The 26073-nt window shown below is 45.3% G+C and overlaps 4 protein-coding genes across 4 annotated transcripts; 2 read left to right on the top strand and 2 right to left on the bottom strand.

The window, feature by feature from the left end:
* Positions 1-4754: 4754 nt before the first annotated feature.
* On the bottom strand, positions 4755-5546 carry HD556DRAFT_1302836 (uncharacterized protein; the record flags this gene model as incomplete). The annotated part of the gene is made up of 1 exon (XM_041299552.1): positions 4755-5546. One exon carries the CDS (start codon positions 5544-5546, stop codon positions 4755-4757), a length of 792 nt encoding a protein of 263 aa, XP_041166801.1.
* Positions 5547-14876: 9330 nt separating this feature from the next.
* On the top strand, positions 14877-15575 carry HD556DRAFT_1302835 (uncharacterized protein; the record flags this gene model as incomplete). Its single annotated transcript, XM_041299551.1, has 5 exons — positions 14877-14902; positions 14937-15089; positions 15270-15350; positions 15386-15419; positions 15555-15575. The coding sequence occupies 5 exons, from the start codon at positions 14877-14879 to the stop codon at positions 15573-15575; spliced, it is 315 nt and encodes a 104-aa protein (XP_041166800.1).
* A 1330-nt stretch (positions 15576-16905) lies between these two features.
* Positions 16906-17854, bottom strand: HD556DRAFT_1468332 (uncharacterized protein; the record flags this gene model as incomplete). Its single annotated transcript, XM_041308403.1, has 3 exons — positions 17670-17854; positions 17081-17622; positions 16906-17029 (listed from the first exon to the last, which is right to left on the bottom strand). The coding sequence occupies exons 1-3, from the start codon at positions 17769-17771 to the stop codon at positions 16906-16908; spliced, it is 768 nt and encodes a 255-aa protein (XP_041166799.1). The 5' UTR covers positions 17772-17854.
* Positions 17855-20733: 2879 nt separating this feature from the next.
* HD556DRAFT_1302833 (uncharacterized protein) lies at positions 20734-21372 on the top strand (the record flags this gene model as incomplete). The annotated part of the gene is made up of 4 exons (XM_041299550.1): positions 20734-20879; positions 21060-21140; positions 21176-21209; positions 21313-21372. 4 exons carry the CDS (start codon positions 20734-20736, stop codon positions 21370-21372), a joined length of 321 nt encoding a protein of 106 aa, XP_041166798.1.
* Between the last annotated feature and the right edge of the window lie 4701 nt (positions 21373-26073).

Here is a 26073-nt window from a genome sequence, read left to right as displayed (position 1 = left end):
GAATTTGTCTCTGGAGGTGTTGGCAAGCGAGTCTGAGGGCATCGTCCTCGATTTCCTTGAATCTGAGTTCAAGGGCGGCGGTGGCGCGTATAACGTGGATTTGGGATAGTATGGGGGCGGCGACGAATGCAGGTTCTTTGGCGAGCTGATTTTCTAGTTCAACTGCGTGGGGAAGGAACAACAGGGTTGTTTTGACGATGGCGTCGTCGTCTAAGTCAATGATATTTTTCTTGTATGTGGAGTTTTCGAGGGAGAAGGCGGATGAGGACGATCCGGTAGGGGAAGGTGTCAATGGGGGAGTCATGTTACTTGGGGTGTTTGTTCAAGGGGGATGGTTCGTTCAGTTCAACTTGTGTCTTTCTTTATACTTTGTTAGAAGCTCTTTCGAACTCTGCAAGTTTTCTTCGGGTATCCATTCGTTGCTTCCGGATGAATAGCCTATCCATGATACGAGATAGCGTCTTCGTTTACCCGTTCCTTTATGGCTAAGAATAGCTTCTACTTCGTATTCTTCTTCGCCATTGATAATGTCTGGTGGAAGTTCGGCGTAGTTCGGTCTGTGTATCTCTGTCTCACGATAGGAGGATAGTTCAGAAGCATGGAATGTGGGGTGAACTTTCCATTGATCTGGGAGCTTCAGGGTGAACGTGATGGGAGATAAGACTGTGGTGATAACGAATGGCCCGTATCGCTTGGGCGCAAGTTTCCTAGATGGTAAAGATGTTAGGAGATTGGTGGCCGTAAGCCATACCTTATCTCCTATCTTCCACGGTCGATACTTCCCATGGCGAGATCTTTCTGCCATTCGTTGCATAGCAATGTTATGGCAGGCGAGTGCTTCTTCACGTATCTTCTGGAGGCTCCTGAGTCTTTCTTCTGCTGCTGGCGTGTCTGATACGGGTAGGATGTGGGGAATTCCCCGTGGCTCATAGCCCATCATGAGGAAGAATGGGGACGTGTTTCTGGCATTGTGTTTTCGATGGTTATGGACGAACTCGGCGATGGGAAGATGATTGGCCCATTCTAACGGGTTACTTCTGCAATAGATTCGCAGATAGGTTTCAAGTTCCTGGTTGAGACGTTCCGTTTGTCCATCTGTCTGGGGATGATAGGCGGTTGATGCGGCGATCTGATATCCGAGAAGTCTGGCGAGTTCTCGAGAGAATTTAGAAATGAACTGTGGTCCTCTGTCAGAGATTACTTTCTCATGGAGGCCAAATCTCTTGAATACGTTTTTAAGAAATAGTTTGGCCACTCCTTCTGAGGTGATGTTTTTGTTGCATGGTGAAATAATTACCTTCTTCGTAAGCCCATGGTCTACCACGATCATGATAGAATCGAAGCCTCCGGACAATGGGAGATCGGTGATAAGGTCGACGGAGACCTGAGAAAAGGGGCGAGTGGCGGTAGAGGGAATGGGGCGTAAAGGCGGGGTAGTCGGGTGAGTGTCGGCTTTCATCTGTTGGCATAGCGCGCATCCATCAACGTATTTGCGAATATAAGTTCCCATAGCGGGCCACCAAAAGTCCCGCTTCACTAATTCCTCAGTTTTGAATCTTCCAGGGTGTCCCGCCATTGGGTGATCATGGTGTTTGAATAACACATCATGTCGTTGAGCCATTGGCACATAGGCCCTCTTTTTGTAAAAGAGAACGCCGTCGGTTCATGTCCAATCAGAGAGGGCGGATTTCATAGGGGGAAGGCATATTCCATCTAATGCTTGCATGGCCTTCAGATATGTGGGGTCATCGGCGGAGTTGCGAGTGATGCTGTCCGAGAGGTTGTCGTCGATTAATTGCACAAACATGGTATCAGGGAGGAGAATGCGGTTTTCGTTATCATCCTTTCCGAGTGAATGGTCAGGGCGTCGCGACAGTGCATCGGGGGCAGCCAATTTAGTACCTGCAACATGGTGTAATTCCAGCTGAAAGTTTGACAATATAAGCTGCCAGTGCGCTTGTCTTCTTGTCAACTTTTGAGCGGAGCGGAAGTATAGGAGATTCATGTGATCCGTAAATACAATTACGGTGTGGGGGCTTTCTTCAAGGTAGTGACGCCATTCCGAGAGTGCTCGGATGACTGCCAGTAATTCTCTATCAAAGATCTCGTAGTTTCGTTCTGCGGGGTTGAATGATTGGGATAAATAACCGCATGGATGGTACATCCCGTTCTCATCGGTCTGTAACAGCACTGCTCCAGTTGCTGCAAGCGACGTGTCAGTGGCGATTGCAAATTGTCGAGTCGGGTCAGGGTTTTGTAGCACTGGTTGCGATAAGAAGGCGTTTTTAAGGCTGTTGAAAGTGTTCTGGCAGTCGTTCGTCCATAGGAAAGGGTGGTCCTTCTTTGTAAGGTCAATGAGGGGCCGGGCAATATCAGAGTAATGAGCGATGAACGCTCGGTAGAAATTGCAAAACCCTAGGAACGATTGCGTATCCTTCAGGTTTTCTGGGGTTGGCCAGTGCTTCATTCCGTCCACTTTGGCAGGTTCCATGCCTACCTCTCCGGGTCGAATTATCATTCCAAGGTACTCCACTTCTTGAGCATCAAAAGTGCATTTCTCCGGCTTGACAAACAGTTTCTCCCTCCGAAGGATGTCAAGGATTTCAATTGTGCGTTTTCGATGTTGTTGAAGATCTTTCGAGAAGATTAAAAGATCGTCCATATAAATGACCAACCACCCCTCGTTTATCTGCTGCTGACAGAGTTTTGCCATAAACGCTTGGAACGTTGCCGGGGAGTTTGTTAGTCCAAAGAACATGACTGTTGGCTCGAACAATCCTTCTTGCATGGTGAACGCTGCTTTCCAGCGATCTTCAGGGTGGATTCGGACGTTATTGTATCCCGATCTTATGTCAATCTTTGTGAAGTATTTGGCATCATAGAGTCGTTCGATGAGAGATTTCGGCAGGGGGAGGGGATATTGGTTTCGTATAGTCCAATCGTTGAGATATCGGTAATCTTGACAGGGACGTAACTCTCCGCTTTTCTTTCCTACGAAGAAGAATCCACTAGCCTGAGGAGATTTAGATGGGACAATGAAACCTTTTCTGGTATTTTCTTCAATAAAGGTTTTGACGGCTTCTCGTTCTTTTCCAGATAACGGATAAACCTTTGATGTTTTGGGTATGAATCCTGGTTTGAGATCGATGCGATGATCTACTCCAGGTCTTTCGGGTGGAAGTTTGTTAAGGCCGTCTTTGGCGAAAACATGGTACGGGTGTAAGAAGGGGGGAACGAGCTCTTCAAAAGTCTTCTTCTGTTTTTCTATTTCTCCTGCGACTGCGAATTCTTGGGCTTTATTACTTGTTTTTCCAAAGTTTTGTTCCTTCTTCGATGTTCCATCATGAACGAGCGGGGTATCGAAAGATAGATCTTCGATGACACGCATAGTTGATCCGTCAGTGGCGTATTCAACGAGTATCTCATCGTTGGCTAGTTGATAGGCTAGAGGGTCGAGGACTGGGGGTCTAAAATTTTCTGACCAAACGTCGTCTTTAGTGTCATAGTTGGGGATTTCTTCATCCATTACTTCTTCTTCTACAGAAGCGGTATAGGGGGAGGTGGTTTCATTAGTTGCCACCTTCACCTGTACTGGCTTCCGCAGTTTAGAGTTTACCCAAACTTGAGAGGTTTCCTTTTCGACGATCTTCGTCTTTTTGAAAAGAGGTGGGAGGGATCTTCTTTGTCGCCTCCTATCGATGTTCTTTTCTATAGCTAACGATCTCTTCGTTGGTGGGAGTGACACCGTCTTGGTTTCCCAATCAATCTGAGGTTTTAATGCTGCAAGCCAAGGGAATCCTAAGAGGATTTTGTCTTGTTTGGCGAGTTTTGCTACATTGAACTTTCTGATCATGGTTCATTGATCAATTTTGATCGTGAGTACGCAGTAACAGGAGATGAGCCCTCCTTGAGCATCTGATCCGTCTGCGGTGATGATGGGGAAGGGTTGAGACAGTTTATGGGTTTTGATTTTATGCCTTTTACAAAAGGCATCACTTATGAAGGTTCCGGATGCTCCGGAGTCGATGATCATGGATGTTTCGACGGTTTGTACGCGTTTATCGGAAAAAATGGATGCAGGGATTCTTAATTCATTTCTGGTTCTGATAGAATGTATTAGTTGTACAGGGGTAGGGTGTTACGGACTAGGATAGTTCGAGCTCTCCTTAGGCGGATTGCCTAATCTGATAGCGGGCTCGCTATTGGAGAGACGGGGATCTTCTCTCGAATGAGAGGTTCGGGGGTTCCACTTAAGGTAGCGTTGGCTTTCCTTAAGGTGCGGCTTAGACTGAGTGATTGGGATGATCACACAGAGGAAGTTCTGATGAAAACCTAGTAGATTAAAGTAAGGAGCATCTACTTTAATCGTCTACCTTATATAAGGCTACTCTATCGTATCTAAGCTCAGCTTGAAGCTGGGTTCTAATCTGCTTATCTATCGAGTCAGAGATAGCATGCACGAGGCAGGCTTCTATCTATGATAAGGAGCACGAGGCATCCTTCTATCAGTACACGAGGCAACACGAGGCTTGCCTTCTATCTTGATAACAAGAATAGGTCTTCTAGACCTATGTCGTCATAGCGGTCCAGACCGCTTACCTAATCCGGCATCTCCCGGGGTTCTCTTCTTTGTGTTCTATCCCAAGGCAGGAGAGGCCTGGGTATCGTCTATAGCCGTGCTGGTGGCAGAGGGCATGGTGGCAAGGGGACTCATGCAATGTTATTGTAACATTACCCCTCTACTATCGTCAAAGTCACCGACTTTGATTATCTTCGACGTCTTCCATTGTCAAGGACGGCAGCGCCGGTTTCGTAGACATGGAGGCGGATGGTGCTGAGGGAGTTTCAGGGTCAAGGGACAGTTCGGTGGGATGCCGAAGTTCTAGGTCCGCGAGCGCCTTGTGGTTGTGCTCCCAATCTGAGATAGCTTCAAAAAGCTTCTCTTCATCTGTAAACTCTTGTAGGACAATGCGTCCGTTGAGTCCAGGGCAATGTATGGACAAATGGTCGGGTCCTAGTTCATCGCAAATGCAACAAACATAATCAGGACACTTCTTCCAATGATGTCCGTATCCTCCGCAACGCTGGCATAACGTTATGCGGGTACGATCTGTGGTAGCCTTTCGTTTTCTAGATGGGCGTACCAGACGGATTTCTTCTTCCTTGGCTTTTCTGGTTTCTACTGTTTTAACAGCTTGGTTCGCGATGACGGGGAAGTCAAGCGGGAGTAGATGGAGTGCGAGGCCGCGGATCCGTTTCTGTAAATGAATGACGGCGAGTTTCTTCGTCTCTTCATCAAGGTCAACACGATTGACTACATCTTCCAGTAGCTTCGTGGTTTTTATAATGCAGACGGCAAGGGAAGTGCCTGCTGCAAGTCTGGCGTCTTGTTCTCCAAGGATGTCGTCGATCACTTGGGAGTACGCAGGTGTTAAGATAGCCGTTTCATTGAACGCGCTATTCTCAATCGTTCTGAGGATTCGTCCGTAGTCGGAGTCCTTCAGTGTTATAATGATGGGGGAGTTTTCTTCAATAGAGGTCGACATGATGGAGGTTCGTGGAAAGGATGTTCGGGAAAGTCAGGGTTTATATGTCTTTCCAGATCGTTTCAAGCTCCGTTTGATTCATGCTTATCTTTTGTTTCTATAACTCTTATCTCCTATCAAGGTTCAATCGTGAGGGCTTATCGATGCCTCGTTTTCTCGCTATCAGAGGGAAGTGCCGTGATAGGTGCGTTCTTTCCTTTATCCTTTGTTGGTTATCAAGGTTCAGGAATCTTCATCAGAGGGTGTTGGTCATTGCCGTGATGAGTCGGGTTCTCGAAGGTTCCGTGGGCTTGCAGGAGTTTCCATGGAGTTCATTTCTTGATAGTTTAACCTCGTTCCGGAGGATCTTCTTCTTCTATCTTTTGTTAGATGTTCACATCAGATATCGAAGGTTCTATGCGTGGGATACGCGGGGGTCTTCTTCAATTTTTGTTTTAAGATCGAGATCATTGGATAAGGGGTTCCGAAGCTTGCAGGAGTTTTCCGGAGTTCGTCCTTTTTGTCCAATAGTTTAAATGTCTTTCCGGACAATCAGAAGTGGAAGTTTTGCGTCATTGCGGACGTGCGTGTCTTGATCTTTCGTTTTAGTCGAATTCAGTCAAGATCTGGGATATGTCGTTTCGAGGTGTTCTTTTGGTTGATTTCTCGATCGGCGTTCTAGAGGGTTCCATGGGCTTTCAGGAGTTTCCGTGGAGTTCGTCTCGTGATAGTTTAGCGTCTTTCCGGACAGTGGCGAAGGTAAGGCATCCGGAGTTTGCAGGAGTTTCTCGGTGGTTTAGTCTTGTCTTCAAAGTGAAGGGGTCCGTATCTCCGGGTTCGTCCTTCTATTCTCAGTTTAGGGTCGTGATGGACTCAGGATAGTTTTAAGTCATCTCGGACTTCTGCACAGTTTATAGTCATGCCGGACTTCCGCACAGTTTATAGTCATGCCGGACTCCCGTTGATTGTCGATATTTATAGATAGGGTGCGGCCGATGTGAGGGGAATTAAGGGTAAAATGAGTTTTTAAATGAGAATTTCACCCCCCAAGTAGGCCATTTGATCACCGATCAAATTTAGAAATCTAAATCAAGTTTTCCGCAGTCAGGGTCAGACTGATCCGTGACTGGTGCGATCTCTCCCTGGAATAATCTAACATCCACAGGGTCGTCCTGGCGGGGACAGTTTCTTGCGATACGCTTTATCGTTCGCTGGAAGTAGTTCTGCGGTTTAATCCGATCTACTTCCATCGGAGTCATCGCGGGTTCTTCTGCTATGGCAGGGGCCGCGGAGGCAGTATGAACGACTATCTCGTCGTTATCTTCATCGTCAGTGTCGTCCATCATTTCGTTATCGGCTAGTGTGGGCACGAGGAAAGGGCGAGTGACTGGTGCGGTTCTCGATCGTTCTGGGAAAGAAACGATCGGCTCGGCTTGGTTGATCCATTGATCAGCGGCCGGTTCGTCTTTTGCTAGTTTATACTCGTGGCGGAGTTTCTTCGGTGACGGCGCTTCTGCCGTGACTACCGATCTTCCTTTTCCAAGAACCGAAGCAGGTTCTGCTGAAAAGACGTACTTCTGAGTTTTCTCCGGTTCAGGGGCCGGTCTTGGGATCTTTGCACGAGGGGGTTCCTCGTCGAAAGTGGCTCTGCCTTTTCCTAAGATCTGGGCAGGTACTGCAGAAAATCTATATTTATCTGCAGGAGGTGAGGTGGCAACTAAGTCCGACTGTCTCGTGGACTTCTTCTCGACGTTCTGGGATGTCGAGGCGTGGGGTTCCAACGGCTTGGTAGCCGGTGCGTACTCAAGGATTTCGTGGAGTTTCTCGATCGGGTTTAATGCCGTTTCGAATTTCCGTTGTCCTGAAGTTAGTTTCGACTCGTTTCGGAGATCTTCCATCGGCGAATCAGCCGGTTCTGGTAGTTTAGCCTCATCTCGGAGGTTCTCTGTGACAGGTGCTTCTGTCAGATCTAGTTTATACTCATCTCGGAGTTCTTCTTTCTTCTTCGTCAGGGTGCCTACCTCCCTTCTTTGGCGCGTGTTTCGCGTCCTCTTTTCTTTACGGAAGAGCGGCTTCAACCCGTTCCTCTTCCTACCTCTCTCAATCATTCTCTCAAGTCCTTTCGACTTGTCTGTGGCAGGGATAGTTACCGTGCCTTTCTTCCAGTCTATGGCTGGTTTCACAGCGGCCAGCCATGTGAATCCGAGTAAGATGTCGTCTAAGCGCGGCATTATGAGGAATCGTCCGTGCATTACTCGGTCGTCGATCTTTATGATGAGTCGGCAAAATCTTTTGACGTTGCCTCCTATCGTTCCGTCTCCGTTCATTACCCTTTTTGGTTTCTGAAGGAGGTGCGTTCTAATGCGATATTTCTTGCAGATTTCTCTGCTTATAAATGAGTCGCATGCGCCCGAATCTATAACCATGGTGGTTGTGATGGGCGGCTTAGTGATGGACATAAGGGTGGCGGCAACCCGTAGTTCTTTCTTCTTGGATACGCTGTTCTTGTTAATAACTATCAGCGGTCCAGTCTTCTCCTTACCAGCCGCTGTCTTGCGGACTGTTTCTTCTTCGATAATCTTTCTCCTCATCGGGCACTTGTGGTCGTTGGCTTTGTGTCCAACGTGATGGCAAGAAAAGCATCGTCGTTGCTTCAGGTGGTGTCTTGTCTCCATTCCTGAAAGGTTGGCGGCGGCGTCGGTATTTCTTCTGATCATCATGATCTGTGTTGGTGCGTTCATGGTAGAGGGAGTAGTGCGAAGGGACAGTGATGGGCTTAAGGATTCAAAGCTTCGTACGTCTGTCTTGACAATTTGTGGATAGCTTTACGCCGATCTCGGCGATTTGGTCACGAGAGTAGAGGTCTACGCTTGTCTCAGCGGTGCGGTCGGTATCGATTCAACGGCGGTGCGTGATGAGCAGGGCCGGGAATGTGAGACTTTAATCTTTTGTTACGGACTAGGATAGTTCGAGCTCTCCTTAGGCGGATTGCCTAATCTGATAGCGGGCTCGCTATTGGAGAGACGGGGATCTTCTCTCGAATGAGAGGTTCGGGGGTTCCACTTAAGGTAGCGTTGGCTTTCCTTAAGGTGCGGCTTAGACTGAGTGATTGGGATGATCACACAGAGGAAGTTCTGATGAAAACCTAGTAGATTAAAGTAAGGAGCATCTACTTTAATCGTCTACCTTATATAAGGCTACTCTATCGTATCTAAGCTCAGCTTGAAGCTGGGTTCTAATCTGCTTATCTATCGAGTCAGAGATAGCATGCACGAGGCAGGCTTCTATCTATGATAAGGAGCACGAGGCATCCTTCTATCAGTACACGAGGCAACACGAGGCTTGCCTTCTATCTTGATAACAAGAATAGGTCTTCTAGACCTATGTCGTCATAGCGGTCCAGACCGCTTACCTAATCCGGCATCTCCCGGGGTTCTCTTCTTTGTGTTCTATCCCAAGGCAGGAGAGGCCTGGGTATCGTCTATAGCCGTGCTGGTGGCAGAGGGCATGGTGGCAAGGGGACTCATGCAATGTTATTGTAACATAGGGAGTACTGACGTCGAGGCAGTTTTCCTTTCTAAAAATCCACTTCCATGAAGCGACGCTCTACTTCGGTAAAGTCGCTGTCTTCTTCTTCTTCTTCTTCTTCTTTCATCTTCTCTTTCATAGTCTTCCTTCGGATCGGTGTTTTTTCTTTTCGGGGTATCTTCTTCGTTCTTCTCCTTCTTTCTCCTGATAGGAGTTCTGGAGGAGGAAGCGCGACTTTCGACTTCGTCATCGCTGCTGCTCTCTTCTTCTTTGTTTCTCCGGATTTGGTCCCTTTCTCTAGGGTGGAAGGAGGTGTCGTTGGCGCGATGTCCTACTTGGTGACATTTGAAGCATCTTCCTTCTTTGAGATGTTTCTTTAATTCTGCGTCTGACAGACGGCTTATGCGATCGACTTCCATATTGTCGCTTCTTCTGGGAACATAATGTTTGTTCCCGAAGTTCTTCTTCTTCTGCTGGTTGGGTCTCTCTTTTCTTTTGATAGCCTTCAACCTTTGGAAAGCGTTATCAAGGTTGATGCAGGTGTTGACTACGGTGTCAAAGTCATCGAGACTTTCACCGGTACGGTGCATGCTGTCTTGAAGCCCGTAGTCTAGACCTTGTCTGAAGAACTCGATAAGGGGGGCTTGTTCGGTCATTCCTGCCCTGTGCGCGAGGAGTTTGTAGTTGGAGATGTAGGTGTGGAGGTCTCCTCTCATTTCCAATCCTCGGATCTTCATCATGGTGGTTCCGGCAGGGTCCATGGGTTTGAAGGCTTCGTCGAAGTCCTTTTTAAATGTGGCCCAGGTTCCGTAGCCGATCATCTGCCCGGAGGTATCCTTTCTTTTAGGATCTAAGGCTGCTTCCATAAAATCTTCTGCCCATATTGCTGTGTTCCCTTTTGTCATATATGACAATACTAGGATAATCTTCTTTTTGTCTTCGTTGTATACCTGATCGTTGATATCAAGGTACGCGTGACATTTCATCATAAATCTCTTGGATTCTTCTCGGTTTCCATCGAATTCGGGAGGGGAGCCGATCTTGAGTTCTATATCTTTGGTTTTGGTCGTCATGGTGTTCAAAGGAGGAATATTTGGTAAGGCTCCTAAGTTCAAGGCTCCGATCAAGGGAGTTAACGAAGTCGTGGTGTCGGTTTCGTTGCAGATGGCAACGGTTCAGTTGATAAGACTTTAATCTTTTGTTACGACTGGGATGAGTCGAGCTATCTATGTCTGAATAGACAATCGGCAGAATGCCAGATAGACGGATGTCTGCTCTCGAATGAGAGATCAAGGTTTCTGGCTAAGGCGAGTGTCGCTGACTCCCTTAGAGTAGTAGTTCTAGACAGTAAGGTTGGAGACCTTACTGAAGGACGATGTTCCAGGTAGAACCCAGTAGATTAAAGTAAAGAATACAACCATAGATAGCTAGGTTTATATACAAGTGTTCAAGCGGAGCTTGTAAGTGTTTATCAAGATAGAAGCAAGATAAGAGAAAAGATAAGGCAGACAGCCCGCTTGGCGAAGATAAGAGATAAGCATGGTACGGACGGTCCGTTTGTAAGTAGAACAAAAGAAATGAAGATAGGGGTTAAATGTTACTGTAACAGGAGAATCTTCAGGCCCATTTCTTGGCCCATCCGTCGGTACCAGGAACGACCCGGACATCACTAACGGGTCCACTTCTTGGCCCACCCGTCCCTTCTATTTTTGTCTCACCTGGTCTGCAACTATTTGATATTGGCCCACCTGTCATTACTGTTTCCTGACCAGCCCATCCGGCCTACTTGTATCATACTAATGGGCCCACCCGTCCCGTCCCTTCTATTCTTGTCTCACCTGGTCTGCAACTATTTGATATTGGCCCACCTGTCATTACTGTTTCCTGACCAGCCCATCCGGCCTACTTGTATCATACTAATGGGCCCACCCGTCCTGTCCCTTCTATTCTGGTCTCACCTGGTCTGCAACTATTAGATATTGGCCCACCTGTCATTACTGTTTCCTGACTGGCCCACCCGGCCTACTTGTATCATACTAATGGCCCACCCCGTCATCACCGGAAATTATCTTATTGCTTCATGACAGGCCCGCATACCAGTAGCTCACCCATCACCAATGGAAATTGTCTTTGTGGCTGGCCCACCCGTCCTATCTGTATATGGGCCTGCCTCGGATGGCCCGCTTAAGTGGGCAGATTCTCAACCTTGGGCTGTTCGACTAGGTCGGAAATATTGTACTGAATTATGTGTGAGGAGGACAGTTTGGATGCCTTGATTTCACATGATGATGCTGATGACAAGTTGTCTGACTTTGAGATAGTATACTAGACATTTGGTTGTACTACTTGCTGATATTATATTCCATCTTGTCATGTACTTGAGCCATGGCCTGGTCTGGCTCAAGCCCTGGCTTTCGGCTGGCTTGGGCTCATGACCTAGGCTTGAATTCTGGTAAGCCTAAGCCCCCATAGGCCAAGCTGAAGCCAGAGCTTTGAGCTGAAGCCAGGCCGGAACATCACTAATTGAATATATGCTAATACTTGTACTCCAGCTGTTCCTAATGAAATATATGTAGAGTTATGAGCTCTGGAGTGCATTGTGCATTACCCATTGATTGTGCATTCCGCATTGGGTCATAGTACCATGTAAATCATACATATATATGCGATTATGTTCAAAAATATTTGGTTGCCTGGTGTAGCACTCGGTGTAGAGACTGACATCTCTGTGGCCTCGTAGAGGTCTAATTTCCAATGCATATCAATGCTAATCATTACCCAAATCATTCCCTATCATATCCGACTCAATACGCTGTAGCACTTGAGCTCGCACTAGGCTCGTATTCAGCTATTCCATGATCCACGCCAAATACCCGTTGCACGATAATCACTTCTCATTCAATCCGACTCATTGACTAGTGGACCCGACATTTTGGCTGCAGTGGACCCGATATTTTCCCATGCACTTGTCCTATCCGTGTCCTGTCCTGTCTTGCTAGCCCCACTAGGTGCATAGTTCATTATTTCGCACATTACTCACGTTGTAGCAAACACTATTACATGTTTTCCCATAGTCCACAGCGCCTCATGTTTATTTACATGTACTTCGGATCCGAAATCATCGGCCGCTACTTTTGCCTACGGGTTCCGCATTTCTACATACTTACATATATATTGGACTGACCTCGAGCATTATTCATCATCCAAGTGGTGGGGAGCCATTCTCCAACACTTTGTGGTCAAACCCGATATTTCGTAGTTCTTAGTTGACATTGCGAATATTACCACTCTTTCTATCCAAAATAACCGTCATTATTGATATTCACCGCATACCGCTCGCTTTTCTGACATTTGTTGTCATTATTCTCCGTAATCCGCTGAACCCGCACCTGAAACCCGCTAGTCCACTAACCCAAAAACATCAGATCCGACGCTTTGGCGTTGGACTTGTGATTATACCTTCGAACTTTGTTTCTCGCGCTCGGACTTTTGATCACTTATCATTTCACTACCTTCAGACTTATTCCAGATAGCTAACCCCTCGGGTCGAACGCACTTGTCTTCAAGTATAGCAGACTAGGACGTGCAGACCACAACATTATTATATTGCTGGTTACTTACTTTGTGTAGTGTCCAGCAATTGTTGTCTCGTTACAACGCACCAAACCCGAAAACATCAGACATCAGACTTTGCACATCGGACTTCGGACATCAGACTATCGGACTTCGCATTGGACTATCAGATATTGCGCACACTCATCCTACCTATGTCCTGTGTCATTTCACTAGCCCCACTAGGTGCATAGTTACCTGTTTTCACATTGCTAACATTGTAGACCACATTATTACATGTCCGCAGCGCCTCATGTCTTATTACATAGGACATCGGACCTGAAAATATTGCACTACTACTTTCGCATGTAGGGTTCCAGATTTCTATGTATCTACATAAATATTGGACTCCCCATAGCATCATCATCATCCAAGTAGAGGAGAGCCGTTCTCTGACGCTTAGGGGTCAAACCTGATATTTCGTAGTTCTTAGTTGACATTGCGAATATCATCGTTCCTTCACCGCCCGTTATTATTGCGCATACCACTCACTTTCCTGACACACACTATCATGTCACTATTAGTTTTCAATACCCCAAACCCAAACCCAATAACCCCAAACCCCAAAAACATCAGACCCAACACTTTTGCATCGGACATCATAATTATACCTTTGGACTTTGTTTCCCGCACTCAGACTATTGATCCCACATCACTCACTGACCCCCAAAACTATTCCCAGACTGCAGACCCCTGGGTCGAATGCACTTGTCTCACCAAGTATAGCAGACTAGGTAGTGCAAGATCACAACATGAAGATATCAGTTTGGAGCCATCTTTTTATAGCCCCACTCTGTGTTGTATTCCTACATCAGGTTGGCATTGGGCGCGTATCTTGCCAATTCCACACATGTGACATGATACTCCTCGACACTCCTTTCCCCTTCCGAGAGTTCTGTGCACTCGTCTGAGTCATCTGAAGGTCGTCCATCTCCTTCCGAGGCCTGTATACACTTCCAGTCCCCCATACCACGTCCCATCTGTGTCTGTTTGACTTCACTGGTGCATTTTCACTTGGTTTATCTGTTATTGATTATGTCTTAGGGGCACATAGGTCGAAAAGCTTGATTAATACGTATAGCTGCGTGCCTCATGCACTATTACATGCATATCTCTGTAGTGGCTTGCCTTGAGTCTTATTACATTTTGGATAGCTTATCTCACTACTGTTCTCGCCTATGCAATTTCGGACTTTCACACTGTAGGATATAATCTGGCTCACTAACTACTCGCACTTGACTTCACTTTCCTTGCTACAAGTCATAGTTTGTAGAGTCACTTCAGATAGTTGTACTTCACGCAATTGATCTTTTGTTCATTCAGAATGATTGTTTGGCCTGACCGCTGCCATTTCGCATCTCACTGTCTCTTAGTTCTTCTGATAGGCTTTGTTTAGTTGTACCTCGGTACTTCTGCAAGTCTTATACTTCAACATACATTGACATACCCACTGTATTTCTCTCTTGGAACCTTCACTGTTCATTGGAAGCTCTTTGGATGCTTTGCACAACCTTGGACCTTTGTTTCTTGACTTTGGACCACTTTTGCTCACATCGGACAAGTACTTCAGTACTTCAGATGCATCTTCGGAACTCAGAATGCACTTTGGGTAACCTTTCCTTTTCTCATCTTCGATCTTAACAAGACATCCCTTGCATATTATATCAAGAGATAGTTCTATAGGCAGTCTCTTTGGGATGAGCATTACACTTGCACATTGAGTTTTAAGATAACACTATTGTAGCGCCTACACAGAATCAACTCTTTACATCAGACAAGTACTTCGGTACTTTGGACACATCTTCAGAACTCAGAATGCACTTTAGGTATCTTTCCTTTTCTCCTCTTTTATCTTAACAAGACAATCCCTTGCATTTTATATCAAGAGATAGTTCTATAGGCAGTCCTTTGGGATGAGCATCACACTCGCACATTGAGTTCTAAGGTAACACTATTGTAGCGCCTACACAGAATCAACTCTTTACACCAGTGTAATGAGACAACAATTGCTGGACACTACATGAAGTAAGTAACCAGCAATATAAAAATGTTGTGGTCTGCATGGCCTAGTCTGCTATACTTGCAAGACAAGTTCGTTCGACCCGAGGGGTTCGCTGTAAGGTATTAGAATAATCAGTTATATGAAAAGGAAGATAGTCTGAAGCGCAGGAAACAAAGTCCAAAGGTATAATTACGAGTCCGAAGGTAAAAATGTCGGGTCCGATGTTTTTGTTCAGGTTAGCAGGTTACGTCTCATTGGATTTGTGTCAGGAATGTAAGGAATGTCAGGGATAGTGAATGGTGGGTTAGTGTCAGTGTTTTCGGAGTGTTTTCGGATAAGAAAAGGATGATATTTGCGGAATTCAACAAAGAACTACAAATATCTAATGACCTCCTCCTACTCAGAGGTAGAAAGGTAAATAAGTAAGTAGGAGGTATGCGAAATATATAGTATCTATGTAGAATTTCGGAGTGCTATAGGTGAAAGTAGTAGTGGTAATTTTTGGATCCGATGTCCTATGTAATAAGACATGTGGTACTGCAGACATGTAATAACGCAGTCTACAGTGTTAGTGACATGAAAATGAATAACTGTGCACCTAGTGGGGATAGATACAACAGGACAGGACATAGGGAGGACAAGTGCGCGGGAAAGTATCAGGTCCAATGCGTAGGAAATGTCAGGTCCGTCGGACTAGCATCAGACTTTGTCGGGTTAGCATCGGATTAGTGGATAAACATTGGATTGAGCGGGTAAGTGTCAGATAACATTGGGAAGTGATTTGTGTGCGACATGCATTGGGAAATAGCTGAATATGTGCGCAGCGCGAGGCTGAGTGCTACACCGGTCTCTGTGTGACTTCTGTAGGATATACATTAATTATTTAGGTGATATCTGTCCTAAGATAAGATGTTCATTGTAAAGAGTTGATTCGTTGTAGGTGCTACAAAATGTATTACCTTAGAACTCAATGTGCGAGTGTAATGCTCATCCCAAAGAGACTGCCTATAGAATTATCTCTTGATATAAATGCAAGGAATATCTTGTCAAGATTGAAGATGAGAGAACAGGAATGATACCTAAAACACGTTCTGTGTTTCCAAAGGTGCGTCTGAAGTGTCTGAAGGTGGTCCAACGTCTAGAAACAAAGGTCCGAGGTTACACGAAGCATCCAGAGAATGTCCAGTAAACAGCAAAGGTTCCGAGAGAGAAATACGGTGGGTTTGTCAAAGTATGTTAAAGTATAAGACCAGCAGAAGTACCAAGATACGACTAGGCAAAGTCTATCAGAAAACTAAGAGATACCGAGATGCGAAATGGCAGCAGTCAGGCCAAACAATCATTCCAAATTGAACAAAAGATCGATTGTGCGAAGTACGACTATCCGAAGTGACTCTACAAACTATGACTCATAGCAAGGAAAGTGAAGTCCAGTGCGAGTATCTAGCGAGCCAGATTATATCCTACAGTGTGAAAGTCTGGAATCTGCGTAGGCAAAACCAGTAGTGAGATAAGCCATCTGAAATGTAATAAGACTCATGGTGAGCCGCTACAGAGATATGCATGTAATAGTGCATGAGGCGCACAGCTATACGTATTAATCAGGCTTTCCGACATATGTGCCCCTAAGACATAATTAATAACAGATAATTGAAGTGAAAAACGCACCAGCGAAGTCAGACGGACATGGACAGGACGTGGTATGGAGGATCGGAAGTGTATACAGGCCTCGGAAGGAGACGGACGACCTTCAGATGACTCAGCCGAGTGCACAGAACTCTCGGAAGGGGAAAGGAGTGTCGAGGAGTATCATGTCACATGTATGGTACCTGTGAGATTGGCAGGATACACGACCAACACCAGTCCGAGTGCTACATCGTCTCTATGGAAATTGTCAGTTTAATGGTCACCTGATGATGTAAATGAGGTGTATTGATTGAGACATACAGATTTTGGTCATCCAATGATATAAGCAGAGTGTATTCACAAAGACATACATATTATATTTTTACCTGCATATCTGAGGCAGCATGTCCAAGTACGTATAAATGATGAATGTCATGATACATCCGCTATACATGGTGGATATCTCTCTCAGTGATTGGCCAGTAATGTGCCATGGTGGTACTCAGACTCAGATCAAAAAACATGATGGAACACCATGCATTCAACAAAAGTAGACAATTTATATAATGATTAATTGATAACGAGGACTGTAAATGAAAGAGCGCACAAACTTTACCATAACAACTTCTTCTGAATTGTTTCCTGCCATGCAGGCTGTGAACCTTTTGTAAGAGATAAAACTTTGTGGCAACCAGGGAACTCCTGCAGATCAAGCTGGAGAAACTTGACCATTGCCCTATTCATTAGTCAGTAAGGTGAATAAATGGTGTATGGAGATATCATGTACTTGTGGTATGCATCTTTGTACCCAGCAGCCTGACCTCCTGATTGCTTATGTGCACTTTTGTGAAGCTGCTCTAGCATCGCATCAACATAGTTCCAAAATTTCAGCTTATTGCATGGTTTGAAGCTGCCATTGAGTCCAAAGCCAGATGTCACACAATCAGGAGTATCAAAAGACTTGTCAGGGATTCCATTTGCATCCACATCTGTAAAGGGATCTTCAATTGCAGTTGGATCAGCCTGGCGGTTCTCTTCATCAACCAGATTGTTGGTGACTGCGGCTGCAGTGGAGCTCACATTATGGCTGGTGGGATCATTGAGGCTTTTGTAGGCACTGGAGCGTTCTTCTTGATCCACAGATCCCTGGCCTGGGTGATACTCCGAAAATTCATCTGCTAACTGAACCATATCAACATTGAGCGCTTTCTCAATATGCTCTCTGAGATCTTGATTGAGCGAGGGGATGAGGTAAGGGGAGAAGGCTTCCTTGAGGGTGAGCTTTTCATGATCACAAACACCGATAAGGAAGATGTGAAGACAGCAGCACTGTCTCAAATTCAGTAAAAACAATCTGGATGCCTGAAGAAACCCACCAAAAATGCAAATCTAGTCCAATGCAAGGAGTCAACCTCTATGCCACTATGTATAAGTGATTTGAGGGCATCCATGATACTCAATCTCTTGCTGACTGACATGGTAAGCTGCGGATAGAATGATCACTGTGAACACTTTCTATTTTCATTCATTGAGAAAATATGTACTTTGCTTTTGATTTGGCCACGGATGGTTGACAAAAGCCGTGTGACCAATCTGCCAACTTGTGAGCGCAACTCAGTGTCTTCAAAGAGTCCCTCAGCAATCTTGAAAAGATAATTGTGCACTTGGATAAACTTGTTACGCTGTCTTACTAGGATGTGATTGGCAATAAAATTACCAGTTCTCACCATCCTCCACGGTCAATGGTTCAGACAAATACCAACGGTTGATAATGTGGTTGTTCATGGGAGGAGGCGTAAATAGCAGAGTCGTTCTAAACAAACTTCTATTGACTTTAGGTGTGTTGCAACAGTGACCGTTAACTGGCTTGATGCAGTGCTTAGGTACTATGAAAAAGTTGTTAAGTCTGTTAACTGGCGTGATGCAGTGCTTAGGATGCTAAAGATGAAGATTGTAAATGGTGTAGCCGAATCGATAACTGGCTTGATGCAGTACTACGATGCTACTAGAAGATGAATGCAAAAGTATGCAATACAAAGATGAAGATATGGTTCACAATGGTACACAATGAATCAGAGTATTATCTCGTAAACACTCCCTATTCTCAAAAAATTAGAGGAGATCAAACTAAGCCTCTAACACAATCGAATCAACTGAAATACATGACTTCAAAACTAACTTCTCTGCTGCTCAGGCACTCACGATGAGTATGACACAGAATCAGAACAGAGTACACCCTCTTGATGTAGTCTTAAAGCAGCCAAGCTCTTAATATTGTTGACTAAAGTGCTAGTCTTATTTGTCGTCTTCCTAATCATTAAAAATATGTAAATTCTCCCCACAGAAAAGGTATCCTGTGTCATAAAGAGAATGTGACGAAACTACAACTAGACGACTGATAACCATGTACCAGCTAGTGTAATTCAAGGATTGGCTCAAGATAGGCCTCAGAAGATCAGTATGTTGTGGGAAAAGATGACAAAAGAATGGAGGGAATAAACTTAATATTCACTCAGATGTTCACACAAATATAGGGTGAGAAAATTCAGGAAGATACTCAAATCCTCCTCCCTCTCTCTTAAAGGGGGATTGTCTGTCCTCTCAAAGGAAGATTGATTTCAAAAGGGAGATTGTCATTATTCAGAGGAGAAATAGAGCCCCTTATATACTATTCTAAATGTGGCTGTGTAACTATCTAAATAAGGAAATATGACTCATAGTGACTCAGACAAGAAAATGACTCATAATGACTCAAACTGAGTCATCATAGAGATGTCTCATGATAACTTGTTCACTTCTCGAATATTCTCATCTATCAACTTTCTCCATTCAAATTCCTGACTAATCCATCTCATCTTACTAATCCATTTTATCTGACTAAGCCATTAGTCACCCATGAACTGTTGATAGGTTGAAATGTTGAATTGAATATGTTTCAGAACATACAAAAGAAATGTGAAGAATGTGTGAGAAAATTATGATGTTGTGAGAAAAAAATGCTGAGTAATGTGTTATGGTATGTTTGGAACTTGTCTTTGAATAGGATAAGTATTAATTGAATTATTATGTAGTGTTATGGGTTTGTTATGTCTGAAAACTGCTCAAATCAAGTCATAATGTGTTATAGAAAATTCTTAATAACTTTGTAGAGTACAGTAGAGGATATTAAAACTCAAAAGTAGCCATGACCATGCACAAAACAAGTTTGGTGCGTGTCAATGCACTCAAATAGGTCTGTTATGTGGAGCCCTAAGAGGGGTGTCGTCCGCTAACATTCATAATGTAACCAGAAGGATCCGGTATAGTGAGTGAGACTGGCGACGACGAGTTGGCAGTTATCACAGATGCGTGTGTCACGTGACTTCTAAGATGACGGTCTTTGAAGTCACTAGGCTCAAAGTGCGGACTGCCTTGTCTGACAATGAGACTATCGATCGAGGTAGACTTAGGTGCAAAGAGCACCTAAGAAAAGATACTAGAGACTGAAGCTGAGGGGGCTTCAGAGAAGAGTATGTTTCAGGGAAGATTGAGTAGATTCAAGTTAGAGAATCTAGTACAGGATGACCGACTACTTATACCAAGTGGAAAGGGTTCAGGGCTGGGTTACCGTACTGTAGGTAAGGGCAAAGGGGAAACAGAAAGGGTATAGGTACGCTGGCAACACAGCCTGATTAGTGATGGTAGGTCGAATGTGGAATGAGACTGAGAAACATTGGAATGACCCAGCGGTAAAGATACAATATGCAGCATGCACGAGTCAGAAGAGATAAAAAAGGAAAGCCACATTGGTGGCATGAGTCAGGACGAGTCATAGTGCCAGGACACGTGCGCACGTTGGTGTGTTATCTAGGATAAGGTTGTGAAGGGGATGGAGACAAGGGACGAGAACAGTCCCGAGGATCCGGTCGATGGATATTTGGTAAAGGAGCGTGAGCCGGTAGATGGTGAGGGCGAGGATGAAGGGAAAATGATAGGGGGGCCACGTGACCGATGTTACTTGTAACAAAACTCCTGCAGTATGAACAATGAGCATTTAAGGCAATAAGAAGTAAATCTGAACTACCATCACATGTCGATGTGTATCAGTGATATAGGCAGTCAGGTTTGAAGATAGCATACATGTGGTAAGGCAGTGCAACGAGACAACAATTGCTGGGCACTACACAAAGTAAGCAACCAGCAATATAAAATGTTGTGGTCTAACACAGCCTAGTCTGCTATACTTGCGAGACAAGTGCATTTGACCTGAGGGGTTCACTGTAAGGTTTTAGAATAATCAGTTATACGAAAAGGAAGATAGTCCGAGTGCAAGAAACAAAGTCCGAAGGTATAATTACGAGTCTGAAGGTAAAAACATCGGGTCCAATGTTTTCGGGTTTTCAGATTAGTGGGTTTCATTGGGTTACATTAGATTAGCACCAGATTTGTGTTGGGAATGTAATGAATGTCGGGGATAGTGAATGGTGGGTTAGTGTCAGTGTTTTCGGAGTGTTTTCGGATAAGAAAAGGATGATATTTGCGGAATTCAACAAAGAACTACAAATATCTAATGACCTCCTCCTACTCAGAGGTAGAAAGGTAAATAAGTAAGTAGGAGGTATGCGAAATATATAGTATCTATGTAGAATTTCGGAGTGCTATAGGTGAAAGTAGTAGTGGTAATTTTTGGATCCGATGTCCTATGTAATAAGACATGTGGTACTGCAGACATGTAATAACGCAGTCTACAGTGTTAGTGACATGAAAATGAATAACTGTGCACCTAGTGGGGATAGATACAACAGGACAGGACATAGGGAGGACAAGTGCGCGGGAAAGTATCAGGTCCAATGCGTAGGAAATGTCAGGTCCGTCGGACTAGCATCAGACTTTGTTGGGTTAGTGTCCGATTAGTGGATAAACATTGGATTGAGCGGGTAAGTGTCAGATAACATTGGGAAGTGATTTGTGTGTGACATGCATTGGAAAATAGCTGAATATGAGCCTAGTGTAAGCTTGAGTGCTACAGCAGCTCTTCAGTGCACTCTGCAAATAGCCAGTTATGGAATAGATGAGAACAATCAATCAGCTGCACCTTGAAATCCTTAGAAGTCAGTAGTTTCTCAAGTTCTTGTAAAGTATTTATTTTGTTCCCTTCTTCTTGTTCAAGCTGACCAGCCCTTAATTCTAGAAGCATGACAAACAAATCACCATTCTTGGTGAAATTGAGATAAAACTTGATCAAAATAATACAGAAAGGTAGAATAGATTGTACCTCAATAAATGCCAGTAAGTTCTTCAAAGGTATTCCATGTTCAATAGCAAGCTGTTGTGCATATGTTTGGAGTTGCTTGGTGTGTCTTGGAGTGAGACAGGCTGCATTGGTGCTGGAATCCCTCCAACGCTGAACACCTGTGCTAATAGGTGTGTTGAGATCAGACGATCTGCTTGGAGAACCTGGGCATGAAGGACTAGTCAGAACAATTGAGGTATCTGGAAGAGGATTCAAAGACTGTGATTGAGAGCCTGAGGTGGTAGGCTGCCTGCAAACAACAGGAGCAGAGTGGGTTGAGAGTCCCGTGTCAGACCCAAGCAGTGAGCAAGCATGAGGTCTACCATCCTAGAATGGGGCCAACCCCTGCACTTGTGGTCCAGGACCAATGTTATTTGCTCTCTGGAAGCCCCCAGATGTTGAGCAGAGTGGAAAACAATTAAGCATCATCTTGGGAGGTCCTTTCTTCAGACCCTTCAGTCACTGGGCATGTAGAACCAGTATCCTGGACATGAAAAATGCCCACAGAATGTGTACCAGCCAATGTTGGCTGGGCCATGTAGATATAGGGCTGGCCGATAGGATAGATTTAGCTGTGGCCAGTGTCCCCAAATCATGTAGGAGGTAGAGTGTGAATGGCCGGCCATGTAACCATCACAGGCTGATGAAACTATCCTGGCAAGCAGGTTGGCCATGCAGGTAGAATGTGTGCTGGCCAGAGATAGATGTTTTCTCCCTTTGGCCAGCACCACTAGCATATGCATGTAATAGCATGCTGGCCATGTGTATAGGAATAGTCCTGGCTGGGATTGATGTTTTCTCCCTCTGGCCAGAACTGCTGGCACAGCCATATACTAGCAAGCTAGCCGGATATGTAGAGACAGTCCCAGCTGGAACTAGATGTTTTCTTCCTCTGGCCAGAACTGCTAGTACTGCCAGATACCAGCATGCTGGCCAGACATGTAGGGACAGTTCTGGCCAGGACTAGATGTTTTCTTCCTCTGGCCAGAACTGCTAGTACTGCAGGGTACTAGCAGGCTGGTCAGATATATAGAAACAGTCCTGGCCGGGGATAAATATTTTCTGTCTCTGGCCAGGACCTCTAGCATAGCCAGGTACTAGCACACTGGCCAGATATATAGGGACAGTTCCAGCCGGGACTAGATGTTTTCTTCCTCTAGCCAGAACTGCTAGTACTGAAAGGTACCAGCAAGCTAGCCAGATATGTAGAAACAGTCCTGGCCGGGATGGATGTTTTCTGTCTCCGGCCAAGACTGCTAGCACAGCCAGGTACTAGCAAGCTGGCTGGATATAAAGGGACAGTTCTAGCCAGGACTAGATGTTTTCTGCCTCCGGCCAGGACTGCTAGCATAGCCAGGTACTAGCAAGCTGGCCGGACATGTAAGGACATTTCCAGCTAGGACTAGATGTTTTCTTCCTCCGTCCAGCACTGCTAGTACTGCAAGATACCAGCAAGCTGGCCAGATATGTAGAAACAGTCCTGGCTGAGGATAGATATTTTCTGTCTCCAGCCAGGACCCCTAGCACAGCCAGGTACTAGCACACTGGCCAGATATGTAGGGACAGTTCCAGCCAGGACTAGATATTTTATTCCTCCAGCCAGAACTGCTAGTACTGCAAGATACTAGCAAGCTGGCTGGATATGTAGAAACAGTACTGGCCGGGACTAGATGTTTTCTTCCTCCAGCCAAAACTGCTAGTACACTCAAGTACTCAGAAGCTTGCTGAATCTATAGTCAAGGTGTGAGCCAAGATATCTAGTACAGTTGTGTACAATGTATATAGTCCCACTTGTTAATACCATAACATCTTTGTTCTTCATGTACACCACAACTGGCCAGCCTTACAATGTATAATATTGAAACACCCATAATGAATTCAGACATGAAACAAAACAACACTTTGAATATGACATGGTATTTGAACTTATTTGCACAAAGCCTTCTTGGAGGGTTGTCTGGCTCTGGAAGATTGGTGAATATCATCAGTCCTGGACTTCTTCCAAGAAGTTTCCTCATGGCTCAAAGTTGTGTCTCTTCTCTATCACCACCTGTACCACCTGTTCTTCTCTGTCCTTCTCCTGCTCCTCGACATCAGCACGATCTTCATGCCCCTCATCAACCTGGTGCCTATCTGGTTCTGCACCTTTCTCCAGCATCTGTTTCACTTCCTCTAGCTTCTCCTTGGCCTCCTGAAGCTTTCTCACTTCCTCCTTCAATGTGACCATCTTTTACCTCTCCTCTTCCAGCAACTTTGTCTCCTGCTGCTGTTCAATCTTATTCCCCTGCACCTTCTGTCCTCCAGGTGCTGCATTCTGAGAAATATCTCCTGATCCATCTCCTTCAATGTCATCACCTTCCTGAGGCTGCTTGCTCGCCCTTGCCTTACACAAGCGGACTACTCCTCCTCTAGCTGTGTTAATGATCTCCAATACGAGATCAAGACATTTAATATCCAAGACTGATGTGCTAATGTAAGAGAGGATGTCGGGGGTGGCTTCATCCGGCTCATACTCAATGACTTGCTTGTATTCCCTCAGCAGCATCCCAAGACCAAGTGCTACTCACATGGCTGAAGCAAAAGAAGAGATCTTGGTAGATTTGACAAGGTGTAAGAACTTGAGTAGTTCATTGTCCGAGTCATGCACAGTGTTGGGAAGATATGATCTTTCCCAAGACCAAGTTTCCCAGGTAGGCCATCCCTCTGGATGCTCAGAGGCTTGTTCCTTGGTCAGGTCAGTATAAAGTTTCACAAGTTGAATATCAATTGACATCATACTGTCATATCCCGCGTTCCGGATCCGGACCTATCACACTCATCATTTCCGGATTTCCGGATCTGGCCGACTTCTATGTATTGTCCGGATCCGACCCGCGTCTAACCTCCGTGCCTTATCCCTTTGGTATTTCCCTTATCAGTTAGTACGCTTTATTTTCCGTCCCTTATTCATTTCCGTCTTCATTTTACTAAGTTCTGATAGACTAGTGATAGTCGTCCCATATGTTTTATCCATAGCTTTACATAGCCTCGCACTGCACTTACTGTTCTCTGTTATGTCCTCAGTAGTATATAAACCCTGTACAGTCTCTGTAGTTTCCTCAGTTCGAATATCATCTTAGACTCTGCTCATTCTCTCCTCCGTCTGACTTGAGTTTCTCTCTCGTCGACCTCCACTCGTCTTAGGATCGACTCCTATAGACTTGTTACCTCCATCTCTACCTCTGGTAGTCCTCCGCTGTTTCCTTTCTAGTTCGGACTTCGTCCGGATTAGTTTTATCTCTTGTTTCCGAATGTCCACCGGAATTCCCGCACATCGGACATCGGACTCCGGACATCGCCCGACGCCCTCCGGACATCGCCCAACGCCCTCCGGACATCGTCCGGTAACCTTCGGACATTGTTCGACAACCCTCGGAAGTTAGGGGCACGTACTCGGGTAAGGGGCACAGCGCACGAGCTGAAGCCAAGCCCTTCGGATCCGACCCTTGAGCACGTTCTTAACACATACCTTTTGCAAGTCTCTCAGGTCCTCAACAAAATGCAGATATTCATGATTGCTGCTGAGAACCCGCAGAAACGACATACGGTCCTTCATTGGCACAGCTGCAGGTGCCCCAACTTGAGCTGAAGATGGATGACCAGCAAGCCCTTTTACATGTGGTGTAGGAGCTGACATAGCTTTGTCCTCCTCTGAGGTATCTGAGTAATTGGCCGGCTTCCTTGTACGCTTCGTAGGCCTTGAGCTGGCCGACTTGTTGAAGGTGGTATCATTGGCCGGCCTTTTCACACGGCTAGTAGGTGTAGGGCTGGCTGTAGTATCAGACTCCATGTCCTTAGCTGGCCGGTCTGTAAGTATTGTCAAAAGTTGGGCAGGCGAGGATGGCCGTGCATGTTCTTTGTCAATTTCCACATATATTTTTTTCTTCTTCAACCTTTCTACCAGAATGGCATTTGCCAGCCGGGAAGTGCTCAAGTCAGTGACCCTACTCCCAACAAAAATGATTAACTTCTCCCCTCCCAACTTCCTGAGCTCCCAATGGCGCCAAAGCCTATTTACATCTGCTGCCCTCATGTGAGAGGGGTCTTTGAAGACAAAACCCTTGGGGACACAATTCAGATCTACGTAGGTTGTAGGATCCAAACTGACCACACCCCAAGGGACAGGCTTGCTGCTGCCAGTGAAGACTTCTACCAAAAAGACATCACAGGTGAGACGGAGCAAATTTAAAAACAAACATCCACTGACTATATGATGCATGAACGATTTGACGAATTAATTCTTGTTGCCCTTTGAGGGGAACATCAGTTTGTGAAGGTAGTTGTCCGAAGCCTTCCTTGTCCAAGACAATTTCAGGTAAGGATGGCTTGTCCTCCTCCTCCTGGTCTTCATCCTTGTCCTCATCATCACAAGGGTCTAGTTAGATTATGTACATAAGTATCAAGTATGGACTGCATGGTCTAAGAAAATGAATGACTTACAAAATTCTTGTTTTGACCACTCGGAAATT

This window comes from Suillus plorans (assembly GCF_016647745.1).
Source record: "Suillus plorans strain S12 chromosome Unknown HD556scaffold_2, whole genome shotgun sequence".
In the NCBI taxonomy this organism is placed as follows: domain Eukaryota; kingdom Fungi; phylum Basidiomycota; class Agaricomycetes; order Boletales; family Suillaceae; genus Suillus; species Suillus plorans.
The sequence above is the reverse complement of the archived record's forward strand: the minus strand, read 5'-3'. Positions and strand labels throughout refer to the sequence as shown.